Source organism: Spermophilus citellus (assembly GCF_964194105.1).
Source record: "Spermophilus citellus genome assembly, chromosome: 3".
In the NCBI taxonomy this organism is placed as follows: Eukaryota; Metazoa; Chordata; class Mammalia; order Rodentia; family Sciuridae; genus Spermophilus; species Spermophilus citellus.
Genome location: NC_138184.1, coordinates 156,753,513 through 156,770,466, shown reverse-complemented (window position 1 = coordinate 156,770,466; position 16,954 = coordinate 156,753,513). Strand labels below are relative to the sequence as shown.

Here is a 16,954-nt window from a genome sequence, read left to right as displayed (position 1 = left end):
ACATCTTATTTAATAATATCCATCATGTTCACCCCACAGAATTATCATGACGACACAATGGAATATGTTAAAATTCCTTGAATTTCTTAAGTATCCTTAAATGAACCATGTGCAATGTGTTCTGAATATCCAAAAAATAAAAACAATAAGTTATCAAATTATTTTTAGTTTATTTCCTAGAGGGGTTTTAAGTCTCTCTCTCTCTCTCTCTCTCTCTCTCTCTCTCTCTCTCTCTCTCTCTCTATATATATATATATATATATATATATATATATATATATATATATTTAAATGGGTAGGAACCTTTGTAAAACACTGGACCAGTTTTTATTAACAGATAAGAAGGCTTACTCATTAAAATTTTGAACAATGCAGATTGTTGCCTCTTAACAAAAAGCCTGGAATATGTTTTTGGCCTTATTTCCTAATTTTAATACAGAAAAATCAAAGAAAACAAAGAGCTAAATAAAGTGTGATCAGAAGGCAAGTGTGAGAGAAAAGTCAAACTCAGGTCTGGTGATTCTATTGTCTGTATCCACCAGAAGACAGATTTCCAACTGCTGAAAGAAATTAAAACTGTGAATTAGTTGAAAATTTCCACCAACAAGGAGATTACTTCTAACTGTACCCATTTTAGAGGAACTCAAGTTTGAACTAGATGTGAATATTGGTCCTCTTGAAAGCTTAAAAGTCCATTAGGTACAACAATTTCATCCCTTTTAGCACATTTACAGTCTATATCCATATCAATATGAATGCAAAATTTATTACAGATTTAGCATGTCTCTTTTCAATTTTGCATATTGTGTTCAACTGGCTTTGGAGTTACTGTTGGAGACTACAAAAATGTGAGATTATTATCTTTTAACCAAAATGAAATGAATTTCTCAAAATTGAAACCAATAACTTTCAAAATAAATAGAAGACCAATTTATGCTTATGTATAATATTTAAAGAAATATATTAAAGAAGCATAAAAAGTTAAAACCCAATTATAAATACAACATTTGGGAAAGCTTTTAAAATATAATGTAGGAAGAAAAAAATCTTTAAAATATTTTTGTGCAAAATGCAATCAAATTTAATCAGTTTGGCATTAATTAAGCTCTAATAATGTACTTCAGTAACTTCCCTAAGTAGTGGATCCGTTTCCCCTTCATCCAGGTCGATTTGTGCACATTATGGTGTCATCATAATTTTAAAACATACTGAGAAAATGACAGAGCTGCAAAATTAAAATAAATGATTAATGGTATTTTTTTTTCATGTTTTGTACTAATAGGTATTACTGAGACTTTAACTTAATAGAGCTGTCAAGCTCAGGGGTTCTACAGATCCAGCTATGAACCGAAATGAAAATTACATATTCCAGAGACACCTAAAGATGACACTTTGGAATATTTTAAATTTTAATTAGTAGGTGCAATTGTTTTGTTCCCCTGTAACCACTGCAAATTAATTGGAAATTAGTCTCATCCAATCCTTTTTTTTTTTTTTTTAAACAACCTGAAATGAAGAGATTGGTGCTTTACACCTTAACATTATTGTTTGGGGGCCAGAAAGCACACATGCAGTAAATTGCATTGTCAATTACAAAAAACAACAACTGTTGTAAAATTAAGAAAAATTATGCATAGATAAACAAAACTAATTAATGCATAAGTAACAGGGGAACACACAAAATAATGCCCAACTAAACACAAATGTGTCAGTCTTTGGAAAAAATTAAGGTTTAGAAATGTAAATTTATGCAAAAGTATTTACCAACTAAGATTTAGGTAAAAGGGTGCTATTAATCTATGTTTTATTTAACTGCTTTTAGGGTATAGTACCACTCACACCTTAAAAGCCTACTGCCCACTAGAACAGCAGTCTGATTGTTCAAATGTTTTAAGATGGCAGATGACTGTAATTTAATTTTCTATTCCTCAAAATACCAGGATGTAGGCTCATTAAATATCAAACTATAGAATTTCCTTTTTTAAACTTTCTCATTATTCACTATTTAAATATTAGACACATTGCAATTTCTAGGCACAGCAAAATGTTCATTATCTGTACCTACATGTTAAATATTTTCCTCCAGATAATTTATGGGTTACTATTTTTCTTTCATGACTGAAAATACAGCACATTCCCTTGTTGAATTTTTTTCTCTTTTGAAAGCAAGTCATTAGAGCAGCTTAACATTCTTTAAAAAGTGTGTCTACTAAGCCAGCAAGTGTTAAGTTTCAATAGCTGTCTAACTTTTAATAAAAAAAATAATATTTTTATCAAATTTTCACAACAAGACTGATTATTAGGAAATCAACCTGGTACATTAAACATTATTTTATAGTATTTAATCAGTTTAATGCAAGGGTCTTGGGAGATTCCGGTTTGGTAAATTTGCAGATAACTTTCATAGCATTATTCTATTCTGAGTAAATTTTAACGTAATTTACTTTTTAGATGATTATTAATGATGTTATATATTACAACAAAATGCTGTCTTTTCCTAAAATGAGTTTATCTGTAAATGATAATATGAAAACAATGTCTCTATTTTCATAATATTTAAAGATTTATTAGCCAAACTTAAAGTGTCAAATTTTGTTCTAACATAGAATAATATGGGTTTGACTCTTATTTTCCTGTTGCATAATTCAGGATTATAGGGAAGTTGGTCTAAATTATAAAATTAAAGAAATCTAGATGAATTATTAAATATAACAATATACACCCTAAAATCAATGCTTTCTCTGTGTTGCTAAATGTGATATAAAAATTTTCAAGAACATTTAAATATTTCCTTGTGATGTGCAGTAACTCATTTTAGGAATAAGGAAACAGTTTCAAGAAAATCCATTAAGTAACTCTCTGAAATCCAGAAGTCACTGATATAATAGAAGACCTAACCTTGGACTCTGGCCCTCATTCCTACTTTCTATCCATTGTGACACTCTTTCTTAACAGCAATTTTCTTAAGTAGTTTTTCCCTCCCTCCTTACAGGAATCGAATGAAACATTGCTTTCAAGGAGTGAAAAATATTTTTAACTTCTGACTGCATTTAATTTCTGCTAAAGTGCAAGAAAAGTTGACTATTTCACTTGCAGATGCCAGCTTCCTCAAAATAACTTTTAAAATAGTGAAACCTAGAATAGGTCTTAAATAAAAAGCTGAAAACAGAAGTTTTAATAAAACTTCTGTAATAAGAGAGTAGTAAGACTATAACTTCTAATTTGTTTTTAGTCTTCAGGTCTTTGGTTAGTTAGCTTAGGTATTAGGCATAAGGAGATTTACCTACTGTAAAAAAAGGACGAATTCTAGCTATTTGCCTACTTCTCAAAATTGCTCCATTTTCTCATAAGTCTTTCCTTGTGTACTGTTTAAATTTAGGTTTTACCAGGATCTTGGCAGGAAACAGTTCTACCTTTGAGTTGACATTAAGAAAACTTATTATTTAGCTAATAATCAAAAGGGAGATATAAGCACAAACTATGGGGAAAATTAGCAGATGTCAATGTATTTTCTAATATGATATTAGATGAAATTCTCTTCTAAATACTATTACAAAATAAAAAAGATTTTCATGATATTCAACTTTGGATGTTTGAGAGGGTCATTAAAGCAGTATCCTCTTAAAATGGCTTATTTTTGTTTTTAAATGTAAATGTTCTGTATGACACTTGCTAGGGAGAGAACTACTAGGGAATGTCCACATGTAAAGGCGCCTCACTGGACTGGCTACCTGCTTTACAACTAGATGTTCCCTTTTTCAACACAGTGTACTTTAGGACTCTTCAGAAACATGGCATTTCCTCTTCTGAACTTTTTATCCTTAGGCAAACAGGCTTAATGGACTGATGACAGGTTTAAGAGTAGAAAAACAGGTTAGAAAGTCCCAGTCACAGAACTCTTTGCTTCTTGACCTTGGATCACCTAACCTTGCCTCCAAGTCTAGAAGTCTCCCATACTAACAGATAAGTAATAACAGTCTTAAAATGAATGTCTCTGTCTATAAAGTAATGGAAAACAAAACCTCATGTAGTCATATACATCATTCTTGATATAGAGAAATATCTAAAATCTTAATCTTATCTTTAGAGGTAAATAAAAGAGCTGTGCTTTGGGGCCACATTATTTTCTCTTAAACAGGTAGATGCTGTCTCAAATTGGCTAACTATAGGACATAGGAGTAGAAAAAAATTAAAGACAGTTTACCAAAATGGGTATGACATTAAGATTAAAGACTTAAAAGATTTATTAGATATAGTTAGTATTTTTTAAGTGATATGAAAATGCGAAATATATTGTGAAATCCACAAGTTAGTGGATAAACATGCATGGGTGATAGGCTGATGAAATGCTGACTCTTGGAGAGAATTCAGTCACATCTAAGAAGAGCCATGAGCAATATAACATCTAAGGATATAGGGGATGATTTCAGGTCTAGCCAAGAGGGAGTAAGTACACTCTACTCTGTTGCTCCCACTGGATATGGCTACAAACCCTGAACATCCTACACCAAGCCTCTGTCTGAGGATACCAAAAAGTAAATGATAACAGACAGATTAGGGAAAAAAGTCAGAACATTAAATGCTACAGAATTGGTGATGATGTTCCTGTTGTTGTTTCTCCCTTCTTGTATCTCCTGGCTTGGACTTAACTGGAGCTTCTTGATTTATATTGGGCACTGTATACCAAGTATACATAGAGAGTTTCAAGGAAAATCCTATCTTTCTCATTTAAAGAATAGGAGAGTAAAGCCCTTCAGATCAAAGACAGTAAGGAAAATGAAGTGTTGTACACCAACCCTACCACAATCTCTACCAACACAGGTCCATAGCCAATTACATAGTAGCGGCAGGTGCCTAACACTTTAGTGCAGGACAGACTTTAACTCATTAAAGGAATTATGGGCTCAATAGGAGATCCCTGTTCTTTCTTTCTCTCTGTATCCCCTTGCCATCCTGGAGGAAGATGCTACTTCAGGAAATACATGGCAGAGCAGAAAAACTAAACTCTTGGATTCTTACTAGAACATGAGACTGCATGGAATGAAAAACATTAGAGAGATCATGGAGAGGAGGGAGCTCAAGCAAGATATTCTGCCAAGCTTTGTAGAATTCCCTGAATTTGCTCTTTATTTGACTAGGCCTGGATCTGACCTTAAACAGAATACTGATAACTTATAACTGAATTCGAGTGTAGGCTACCATTGGGAGTCCAGACAGACATATAGATCTTTTACATGCAATATAGATTTGACCAATATTACAAATACTTTGAAAACTGAGCTGATATCAGGGCCACAACTTATAGAAGATGAATTAACATCTGTGACCTGAACCAAACCTGGTAAGGCACCTGCTAGAATAACAATAATGACAAGAGCAAAGCAATATTTTCCATGGGAATTAAATAATAGCCAGGCCCTCAAAACATGATATTTAAGATGTTCAGGACATAACTCATAATTTCTCAAAATAAAAAGAACCAGGAAAATTTCAAAAACATATACGGTATAAGACACCCAGTGATACAAGCCTTGAGATGATATAATTGTTGAGATTAACAAACAAGGAGTTAGCAGCTATTATAATCATGTTCCAAGAAATAATGGGAGATACTTCAAGAGTAAAGACAGAAAGTGGTAGGTGAGAAATACAAGATACAAAAAGAATCATTGGAAAATTGTACAACTGAAAATTCAGTTTACAATTGAAAAATACAATTATCAAAACAAAAACTGTAAGTTTTTAGGCTCAAGAATAAAATGGAGATAAGAGGGGAAAACAGCAATGAACTTGAATGAAGGAAATGTTTATTATCCATTCTAAATAATAGAAAGAACCAGAGGAAAGAAAAAAGAATGAACAGGCTCAGAGATCTGAGACAATAAAGTATGTAATATGTACATGTCATAAGAGTTTTAGAAGAAGAGGAGAAAGAGTGTTATGTAGAAATCAGTATTTGAAGAAATAATGACTGAAAACTTCCTGATTTGGCAAAACATAAATCTACAGACACATAAAACTCAGTGAAACTCAACTAGTATAAGCTCAAAGAAATCCATGCCCAGACTCATCAAAATCAAACTACTGAAAACTAAGAACAAATTAAAAAGTTTAAAAGCAACCTGAGAAAACTGACATATTACATAGTGCAAACAATGATTCAAATGATTGTGGACTTACTGGAAATCATATTATGTAAAAGATAGTATGCAAGGTGTAAAGGGGAAATAAAGAGGAATCTTAAAATGCTTACAGTTAAGTCAGAAGAGCTGGATGCACACACACACTAGCGGAGAGAGAAGCTTGTGGGTTTGGACACCATGGAGATATTAGCAGAGTCACAGAAGTACAAAGGATCAGGCAAATATTTCAGACAGATGGGGAGTTAAAGAGACTTCAGGAGGAAAGTGCTTTTAAGCTTGGCATTGAAGAAGAGCTTTTTAAAAACTTTTTGTGTATGCAAGTACCTATAATCCCATCATTGTCCAGAAAGATTTTGAAGTAACTTTAAAAATACATATATCATAACAAAAGAGAATAATTAATTCAGGCAATCTGAGTAAAAGGGAAACATTAAGTATGTAAATATAATAAACCATTGGTAAGATTAGATGAAAAAAATGCAAACCATGGGTTTCAGAGAACTGTTGGAAGAAGCTATAGATTTCCTGAAGCTTGTCTGGAGGCTAGAGAATGAATTTATTTCTAAACCACAAAACAGAATGGGAATTTTAGGCACAATACAGAAGGAAGCAGTATTGTTAGAACAGGTAGCTAGATAGATGTAAACAAAAGTGTGGAAGGAAAATTCAGGTTCCACCCCTGGGTGGCACCCATCTGGCTGCTATATCTCCCCACAGACCAACTTGTGCACCAACAGCTCTCTGTCAATCTGAAGAAAGGATACAATCATCCTCCAAGGGACTAGTCGTAGATGACCTTGGGATCATAATTCTATTGTTTGCATTGTGTTTTGTCAGGAGTTCCATAGATTTTGGTGACATCTCTCCCCACTCACCACCCCCACCTTTGTTTTATTTAGGTCGTGATAGGAACAGTTCTGACATAGTAAAATTGGTACAGGTGCAGAAACTTAGGCAGGTGTAATCATCCCACCCAAACTGAATAACTCCTGAGCAAGGAGGATACCAAGCAGAACTTAAAACCTTACAGTGCAGAAGACCACCCCTTTCTCTTGAAATGGCCAGCTCCATGCTCTCTGGGGTGTACTTTTGTTTTGTTAAATAAAGCAGCATGCTTACTTATTCTCATCTGCTCTCTGTATAGTTTGATTTTAAGTTTTTTGGGGGGAAGACAAAAACTGAGGAATCTCCACCCATAACAGTGTAAGTATGAATCTTCCAGAAGTGGTCCCTATGCAGCATGCCAGGCTGGTGCTAGTGTTGGGGGTATAATTTAAGGCCGTGATAAGGATTCTGAATTGTATGCTATGTGAAATGAGGAGGTACTGGACTTGAATCAAGGAATGCAAGGTATCACACTGTGGTGTTCAGTAGTAATTCTGGCAGTAATGTGAGGGATGGCTGTGCTACACTGAGAAGCAAAACATAAAAAGATCAAAAATATAAATAAGCTAATAAAGATTGGATTCTGTTATAAATAATGTGTTTTAGTTGATTACTACTTTTAGAGATACATTAAGACTCTGAAGAGGCACTGAGTGAAGCAGCAAGCATCATAATTAGGAGAAGGCAGTAGAGACCAATAGCCTGCTTACTCTTACTATGTAACCTTGGGCAAGTTACTTGACTTCTCGGGCTTCCAGTTTTTTAAAATTTATGATATGGAGATTATAATAACTCTACTGACTTCTTAAGATTTTGTGAAGATTAAATTATTGATGAATATTAGCACACTGAACAGAAAATAGTATATGGTATACATTTAATAAACATTAGGTATTGAGACAAAGGTTCCCCTTAAATAACTCTAGTCCTTTAAAATGTCTAGAAAAATCTATTGGCCTTCATCTACTTAGCAGTAAATTTCTGGGTCTGGAAAAATTTACATTTACAAAATCTTTCATTATCAGTATCAGTGGCCTGAGATTAATGGTATCTAGCAAGTGATTAAAGATTAAATAACGGGCTGGGGATGTGGCTCAAGCAGTAGCGTGCTCGCCTGGCATGCATGCAGCCTGGGTGTGATCCTCAGCACTACATACAAACAAAGATGTTGTGTCCACCGAAAACTAAAAAATAAATATTAAAAAAATTTTCTTTTTCTCTCTCTTAAAAAAAGATTAAATGACATCTTACAATTATGATTATTTTTAATAATTAAACACAAAACCGAGATATATTAGGCCTCCACTGTTCCTCTTTACAATTTAAAAATTGTGCTGGAGTTTATGAAAACAAGGACCAAAATGAACAAATATATATATATATATATATATATATATATATATATATATATATATTTTTTTTTTTTTTTTTTTTTTTTTTTACAGGTACCTGTAGTAACTGGGTAAGGGGAAAAGATCCCATCTTTCTAGATAAGTGTGCAAGCAAAGCCCAAATGTTCAAATCAAGGAGGTGCTAGAGTCAGTGGAGGGAACTGTCATTCCAGTCAGAAAATTGTGTTTCACTGAACAGTGTACATAGGGAAATTCAGGGCAGCAGGAAGCCTCAGGAATAACAGGGATCAAATTCTCCAGACAGCAAGACCACCAGACTCAGCAGGGAGCAGCTAAGTGCTAGGTCAGGGCTGTGTGGCATCTTGAAAGTATTTACACACAAGAAGCTGAGATTGGGTGAGTAGGTTCAGGATCCAGAGAGGTATACACCAGGAAAGGTACCTAGAAGGGCAAAGGAAGACCTACACACATAAATGCTTTCCAGAAGTTACTGTGACTGCAGTTGTAACTTTGATGAGTCCTCATATATCACCTGTGGTTTGTTGTTTCACCATTTAGCTTATGATCATAAATAAATTCCTTCGCATTCTCTATGATGTAGGAGAAAGTTTCAGGAATTTTCTCTACCTTATTCATAGACAATGTGCTAAAGGGATCCTGCATTAAAACCTAATTGGTATTATATTTCATAAAAGTGTAACAGATAATAACTAATACAGGCTTATTATATGTCAAAGAATCTGTACAATAAATACTGTTATAGCTTGAATCAGAAACGTCCCCAACGGGCTCATCTTTTGAAGGCCCCAGTGCTACCAGGTTTAGAGGTGGGAGGTGATTAGAATGGGAGTCATGATCTGATGGCATTATTCTGAGGTGGTAGAAACCTTAGGAAGTGAGACCTAATTGGATAAAGTGGGTCACAAGGGGCATGCCCTGGAAGCGTTTATCTTATCAGCAGCCCCTTCCTGTCTTTCTCTCTGCTTCCAAGTTACCAAGAGTAGAACAGCTTTCCTCTGCCACACCCTTTCACCATGATATTGTACTTCCCCTCAGGCCCAAAGCAATGGAGCCATCCAGCATGCACTTCATTGAGACCTCTGAAACCCTGAGCCCAAATAAATCTTTCCTCTTTTAAGTAGTTTTTCTCAGGTGTGTGTCACAGTGAGGAAAAGCTGACTAACACAAATACACAATGGATAAGTAAAAGGAAGTAGCCCAAGGAAGTTTAGTTGTACCATACCAGGAAACAGAAGGATTACATCTTGGGAGTTGGGAAAGTATATCTTCTCTGATACATTCACATCTTTGCTTTGAGAATATAATGAATAAAGATGACTCAAAATAACTTTTACATATATTTATATATGAAAAATATGTGAATGAATTGCTAGCCAAACTACATTATGTTCAGTGAAAAAAGATTTAGTAGAAAGCATTTTTAAAAATGTGATACTACCCCATGAAGTGTTTAAGAAATTCACAAATTCAAAATGCACTTGGTATTGGCAATAAAATCATATTTGAGGCACAGTGCTATACTCTGGCTCTACTAAGCTGACAAAAATTTGGGCTTATAACCTCAGAAAAGCAGCAAAACATGATTTCAACATAATTTTAGAGATACTGACCATGGAGGCTGAGTTTGCAGGTGAGTTGGTGTTAGAATGGGTGCAGGAGTAGAAGGGCAGTGCTCAGGCAGGCTTTGTGGAGGAGGGGAGGCTCAGAAGGAGTTTCAAAGGATCAATTGATGCCATTCAACTAAATAAGAGGAAAAGTTTCTTTGAACAAGGGAGAAGTATATGAAAAGGTAAAATTGAAACAGGAGATGAAGTTGGTAAAATAGGAAATCTGTCTCAAATTATTATATTTTATCAGATAGAAAATAATTAAAGAATTTTAAGTAGAAAGTATCATGGTGAAATTAGTATTTTATAGTGATCATTCTCATGGAAATGTGAAGGATTATTTAAAATAGAACAAAAAATGGTGGTGGAAGAATATATGTAATATTTGCCAGGAATGAGAGAAACGTAATGGGCCAAGTCTATGACAGTGGTAGTAGGACTGGAAGAAAAGATTCTAGAAATAGGTCATATCGTTAAGTGGGCATGGTAATTGAATTTGGGAATATATAAATAAGCATAGTATGACTCTCAGATTGCTAGCTAAGAAAACACTGGGTGTGTAATAGTTCCACTAAATCAAAATAACATAGAGAAAAGCAGCAGATCTGGGATATGAGGAGAGGTCAGTATTTGGGGAACAGGAAGAAGAGACAGATGAACAATCCATTTTGGTTATACTGAATTTGAAGTTTCTGATGCCATGTGCAGTCACTTCTAACTTAACAAAACTTTTCTGGGAACCCATCAATTGTAAAATTTGGAGAGTTAATGGGTGTTGTGTGTACAGATACAAAATAAAGCTAGATCTAATCTTTGTTTTCCCCTATCCTATCATGTAACTCTCTTCTTCTCTCACCCCAGCTGTTCTTCTTCCTGTTTTAGGAATATAAGGACAACAGAGTCAATATGTTCTCTGTATTCAAGAGAAAGGATCAGAGGAGGAAGAAGGTAGAAATAATTTCACTCTGGAGTCCAGCCCGAATACAGGTTCTTCTAGAACATTTTAATATACACTATTCTAGAATTAAGATCCTCTTAAGTTAAATATGCTTATTTGCATGACTAAATAGATATATGGTTAAAATATATTTTTTGTTAACTTGGTGATTATTACAATACTATGAACACAGGGATATTTAACAAACTTCTGTAGATTGATTTTCAGTGAGAGAATTTAGAAAGTCATAAAAATAATTTAAAAATATATATTTCAAGGGCAAATTTAAAACTTTTGGTCTTTGCCTTTCTTCCTATTTTGAAGTCAGGATTAGTAAAGTTTATAAACAAATATTACATTGTTTCTTAAATCACTTTTTATTGTGGATATATATATATATATATATATATATATATATATATGAACTTACCATTTTAACTTTACATTTTTAAGTTCATTAGCATTAAATACTTCCACATTGTTATGCATCACCACCAGTCATCTTAAGAACCTGTGTTATCCTGATTTTTTAAAAAATATTTATGGATTTTGAATCAAGACATTTATTGCTTGTCCTTCTATTTTATATATCCTATTTAAAGAAAAATAAAATTTCTGCTTTCTTCTAAAATTATATCTAGAGAAACTCTTCATAACTTGAATATCAGCTCATGGGTATTTAAATTCAGCAAAGAATTTTAACATTCTACCAATTCTTATGTTCTGTAAGAAAAATATTGTGTTATTGATTGAAGAAAATAAAACACTTTCTAGTTAAATCATACTAATGCTATGGATATTAAATATTCTCTTCAATTAAAATGAAATTTAAAGTTCAGAACTCCATGTGGTTCTAGGAAAAACAGAGTGAGACAGAATGTGAAATAACAATAATGAGCCACAGTCTAGTACAGTTCTTGGCCCAGTGTAGGCTGCAGTGCATGTTTTAAATGAGTAAGTGAATTTACAAGAAGAGAAAATTAAATGTAAATTATATACACATTATTACTAAAATAACAATTGTAGATCATGATAATTAAGAAGTGAAATGAATATACTATTACTAACTAAAATAAAAGTTAAAAGTATTATCAAAAGTGCTATGTGAAATAAGCTACAATTATTCTTAAACACTATTTAAATTTCAATAGACATAGTTTTTTTAAAGCTGGAGAAGGTCAGTAAGTGATTTGTAAATGGTCACATTCTGGAGGTGGCTCATTTGGGTCACTGGGGTCTTTCCAGGGTGAGATCCATGGTAGGCGCAGTGATGAAGAGGAGCCAGGCCACCTGAGTTTCAGTTTCTACCCTGCCACTTCATAGGTGTGCAGAATTAGACAATCTGTTTAGTCTCTGCCTACCTTAGTGGCTTCATTCATAAAGTGAGGCTAAACATAGGTTATTTTGGGAGAATTAAATATGTCATCAGAGAGAGTGCCTCAATATGTACACACAATAAGAACTTAATAAATATGAATTTTTATCATTGCCATTTCAGCTTCTTTACTCACAACATAGTATAGAGACTCTACTCTTCCAAAGAGTCTAAAGGAATACAATGAATATTCATAGAAGTTATTTGGTTTCATTGTTTTGTAAAAATTTATTGTGACTGATGAATAGTGACCTTTTATTAAAGACAAGGGAACTACTGTCACCATAACCACTACCATTCTGCATTACAATCATGAACACCATAATCACTGCAACTACTATCATTACCATCACTAGGAATTTTTCCACTATTTCCACCATAACCATCATAACTACTATTACTCTTCCACCACTATCATAAATGTCTCCATAATGTCATTACCAGTAAAACTATCACTGCCACCATCACCACCTCTACTACCAACATCACCGCCATCACTACCACTACTTCTACACCCTTAACATCTATGTGAATATAAATTTGAATTCAGAAGTGTCATCTGGAGAGCCTAAAGACAGAATAGACAAACTATAAATGTAGACATTCCAGTAAGTAGAGGGAAAGGAATTTTTAAAAGGATATTTGGAACCAAAAATAAAAAATAGCAGAAAGCACAGGAAATAGCCAATATTTTTAGGAAATAATGAAACAGAATAAGAAACGAACAAGAGGTTATGTTTATGTGCTATACTTAATGTTTGAGCCAACAGCTCCAGAGTTCAATCTTAAGAGGTAAAATTAAAAAAATTCCCTTTGATTTGCTAGGGTGTGCTGTTTGGAATCAGTAGTTCACATTATTTGAACTAGAAGTTGAGAAAATGATACTTCAATAAAGAGATCTGAGTATGAGTTTCATATTTGCCACATAACAGAACATGAATAAGTTATTTAAAATCCCAAAGCCTCACTTTTCCATCTGATAATTCAGATGTTTATTCAGGGTTCGTGTGAAAAATAATAAATTCATTCAACATCAGCACTTAACACAATGTTTATACAAGATGAAGGCCCTGTACTGTTATTCCTTAATCAGTTTCATTTCCAACTTTACTAAGTAAATAGCATTGTCATTTATAGATCCGAGTTAGCCTCAACTAAAACTCCTCGTTCATCTCACATTTCCCATCTCAAAAGAATGCATTAGTAAATTCTTCCTGCTCAAAACTCCAGAATGTAGCTCAAATTACATTCCCTTGGCAAAGTTTAGTTTTCCCTTTTCCTTCCCTGCCACCTCCCAGACAACAGGGATAAACCTGTCTCTTATCTGCTCCTCCGCATATTCTTCACATAGCAGTCAATGTGAACTTTAAACATGTAAGTCAGATGATACTTAAAGCATTTAATAGCTTGTTATTGCATTTATAATAAATAAAATACATAAAATGGCTGAGGATGTGGCTCACTGGTTAAGTGTCCCTGAGTTCAATCCCCGATACCAAAACAAACAAACAAAAAACAAGCAATAATAAATGTTGGTGATGATGTGGGGAAAAAAATGTACATCTATACATTGCTGCTAGGACTGCAAATTGGTGCACCACTCTGGAAAGCAATATGGAGATTACTCAAAAAACTTGGAATGGAACCATCATTTGATCCAGTTATCCCACTCTTTGGTTTATACCCAAAGGACATAAAATCAGCATACCACAGTGACAGAGCCACATCAGTGTTTATAGAGGCTCAATTCAAATAGCTAACTTATGGAACCAACCTAGATACCCTTCAACAGATGAATGGATAAAGAAATCATGGCATATATGCACATAGGATATTACCCGTCCTTAATGAAGAATGAAATTATGGCATTTGTCAATAAATGGATGGAACTGGAGAATATCATGCTAAGTGAAATAAGATAATCCAAAAGAACCAAAGACCAAAAGTTTTCTCTGATATGAAGATGCTAATTCACAATAAGGAGGAGGAGGTGGGTAGGGAAGAATAAAGGTACTTTGAATTAAACAGAGGGAGGGTAGGAATGATAGTAGAATGAATCAGATATTACCCTATGTGCATATATGATTACATAACCAGTGTAACGCTACAATATGTACAACCAGAGGAAGGAGAAGTTAGATTCCATTCACGTATGATGTGTCAAAATGTGTTCTACTGTCATGTATAACTAATTAGAAAAATAAAAAAATGATATCATGTTATGAAGACAACAACTATGGTAGAAAAAGGGGGATTTTTGTTTTTTCTATAGAAAAGCAAACCCACAAGTCCCTAAATGGAGACAAAATAACAGATGAGTAATAAATTCAGGGAGACTTATGTCTGAAGTTCCCATAAATAATTTTCTCATAAGGTGTTCTGAAATAAACACAAGAAAGTTTAGAAACTCTGTATTTTGCTTAGTTCCAGAGTTTATAATTGATCCATGGTATTTAAAGTTATACGTAGGTTAACACATATATTCAAAAACTGAAATTTGCCAAGGGCATATAACTGCTAAACCTTGAATGCAATGGCTTTGATACATAAGTAAGAGGGGAATTATTTGATTATAGGTCCTAAAGGAGGCAATACAAAAGATTAGATACTGTGATTATTTATTATTTTCATTTTGTAAAAATGAAACTGACAGGGTATTTTAGTTACCCTGTACTCACTGTGCATGGTGTCTGCATCCATGGTTCCCCATCAATCTGCATTGGCAGAGACTTGCTAGTCCTAGGGAAAAATATGTCCCTGTAAGTATAACATTAAAATATATCATATAAAAGACTATATATAGGATAGACGATGATGAGACCCGGGAAGGCAAATGTGGTAAAGTGGACCTCTAAAGTTATCTCATCTGAAATGGAGATATTTATTCACTATTAATGAATACTCTGAAAGGCACCTAGGTCATAAGAATGTTAAGAGCTTCCTGGTAAATATGGTGTTAAAAACAAAAATTATTAATGCAAAAAAAAATTTCAGGGTTTATTTTTAAGGATACAGAATTCGTACATCCAGGAGACTGATTCCTTGTCAAAATGGACTTTTCCCCCCCTTCACCAGTGAAATAATGGGAAACTTTCCTTGGAAAATTTCAAATTTAATTCACATTTTGTTTTACCATACAATAACTTATTACTATTTAATTTCACAGAAACAGTGTTGCACTTACGCTATGAAAGAATTTAAGTTCATAGTTGATCAATAACTTTTTTATTATTATTTTGGATGTATTTACTTGATAAATACTTTAGTGCCTCAGTGAACTTGAGTGTGCATGAGCATAGAGCATAGGGGAGATTAAATTTGCATGTTAGAAGGGACACATCACCATTTCCATGGTAGTCAACAAGGGAGAATCAGATTTCAAAGGACCTGATAAGTAATAGCTAGCCAATTTTTATCATTTTGAAATATATAAATATTAACCATTGCTCATTTGGAGCAAAAATAAATGTCACTATTAGTCTTGTGTGCTTTTGATTAGTTTTGGTGAAGTTATGTCAAACCCCTCTGTCAATTACAGAAAAAGAACTACCTGATGACCACAGAAGAGCATTGAGCCAGTCTTCGGCCAGCACTTTTCAGTCCTGTGTATATTTGCCCCATCTCCATGGCTCCTTCCAAACCAACCACCTCCAGCAGCTGATCACTCAGATCTGAAAGAAAACAGATGCCTTTAAGTTATAGTGAATATGCATATGTCCAAAATTTGATGATATTGGATGTTATGGAAATAATGAAAGCCCCTTCACAAAGAAAGATTCTCTGTCTTAAAAACAGAAAGTAAAGATGACCTACTTCTATAACTCTCAGTTTCACAGAACCTTTGAGGTTCTATGGAAAACGATGTGCTGTCAGCTTATTCTAAAACAAGTGGGAAGAAAAAATTCTGAGCCAAATAATGCCAAAAAACATACCAGTAGTTTCTAACATCAACAAACTTAATGTTATTCCACATGTATATATGGAACATTTATACATCCTACATCAGACATTTGGCAGCAAATACACATCTCATCACTATAAATAAAGTATGAGGATATGCTGTCAAACATGATTTTTAAAAAATTACTCAAATGAGAGACCTTAGAGATCATGGAGTTGAATCTTTTTATATTATAGACTAGAAGACTGAATCCCCAAGTCCTTGAGTGACTTGTCCATAGTCATAAGTAACTTTGTGTATAAGTTCAAGAAAAAATGGTAGTTTCTAGAAATGTTTTCTTAAGGAATATACCCTACCAAACTAATATTTAGGAGCAGATTAGAAAATTAGCACAGTGCAATTATTTATTGTTATTAGGAAAAAAATCATTAAAGGTGGGCTAATATTAATAAGTACTACTTGTTAGGTGTTTATCAAGTAGCTGTCACTGGACTAATCATGTTCTATTAATCTCATTGGCTCCCCCTCAGAACCAATTTAAGAAAAATTAAATTATCCCCATTTCTAGAAAGAGAAGCTGAGAATCACAGAAGGTAATTTTTTTATATTTGCACAGTGAACACGTGATACAGTCAAATATCGAAAGCAGCCACTTTAAAGCATAAACACTAGGCTAGTCTTTCATAAATCAGTTATATGAAAAGCAGATACTTTAAAAACTATATAAATGTCA

At 33.6% G+C, this 16,954-nt stretch overlaps 1 protein-coding gene across 1 annotated transcript in view; it reads right to left on the bottom strand.

The window, feature by feature from the left end:
• The window catches only part of DGKB (diacylglycerol kinase beta), a 680,640-nt gene that overhangs the window by 12,627 nt on the left and 651,059 nt on the right, over positions 1–16,954 (bottom strand). The window contains exons 24-25 of the mRNA XM_081286832.1: positions 15,871–15,991; positions 14,999–15,059 (exon numbers count right to left, since the gene is read on the bottom strand). Coding sequence (XP_081142958.1) covers positions 14,999–15,059; positions 15,871–15,991 — 182 coding nt within the window. The remainder of the gene's footprint in view (positions 1–14,998; positions 15,060–15,870; positions 15,992–16,954) is intronic.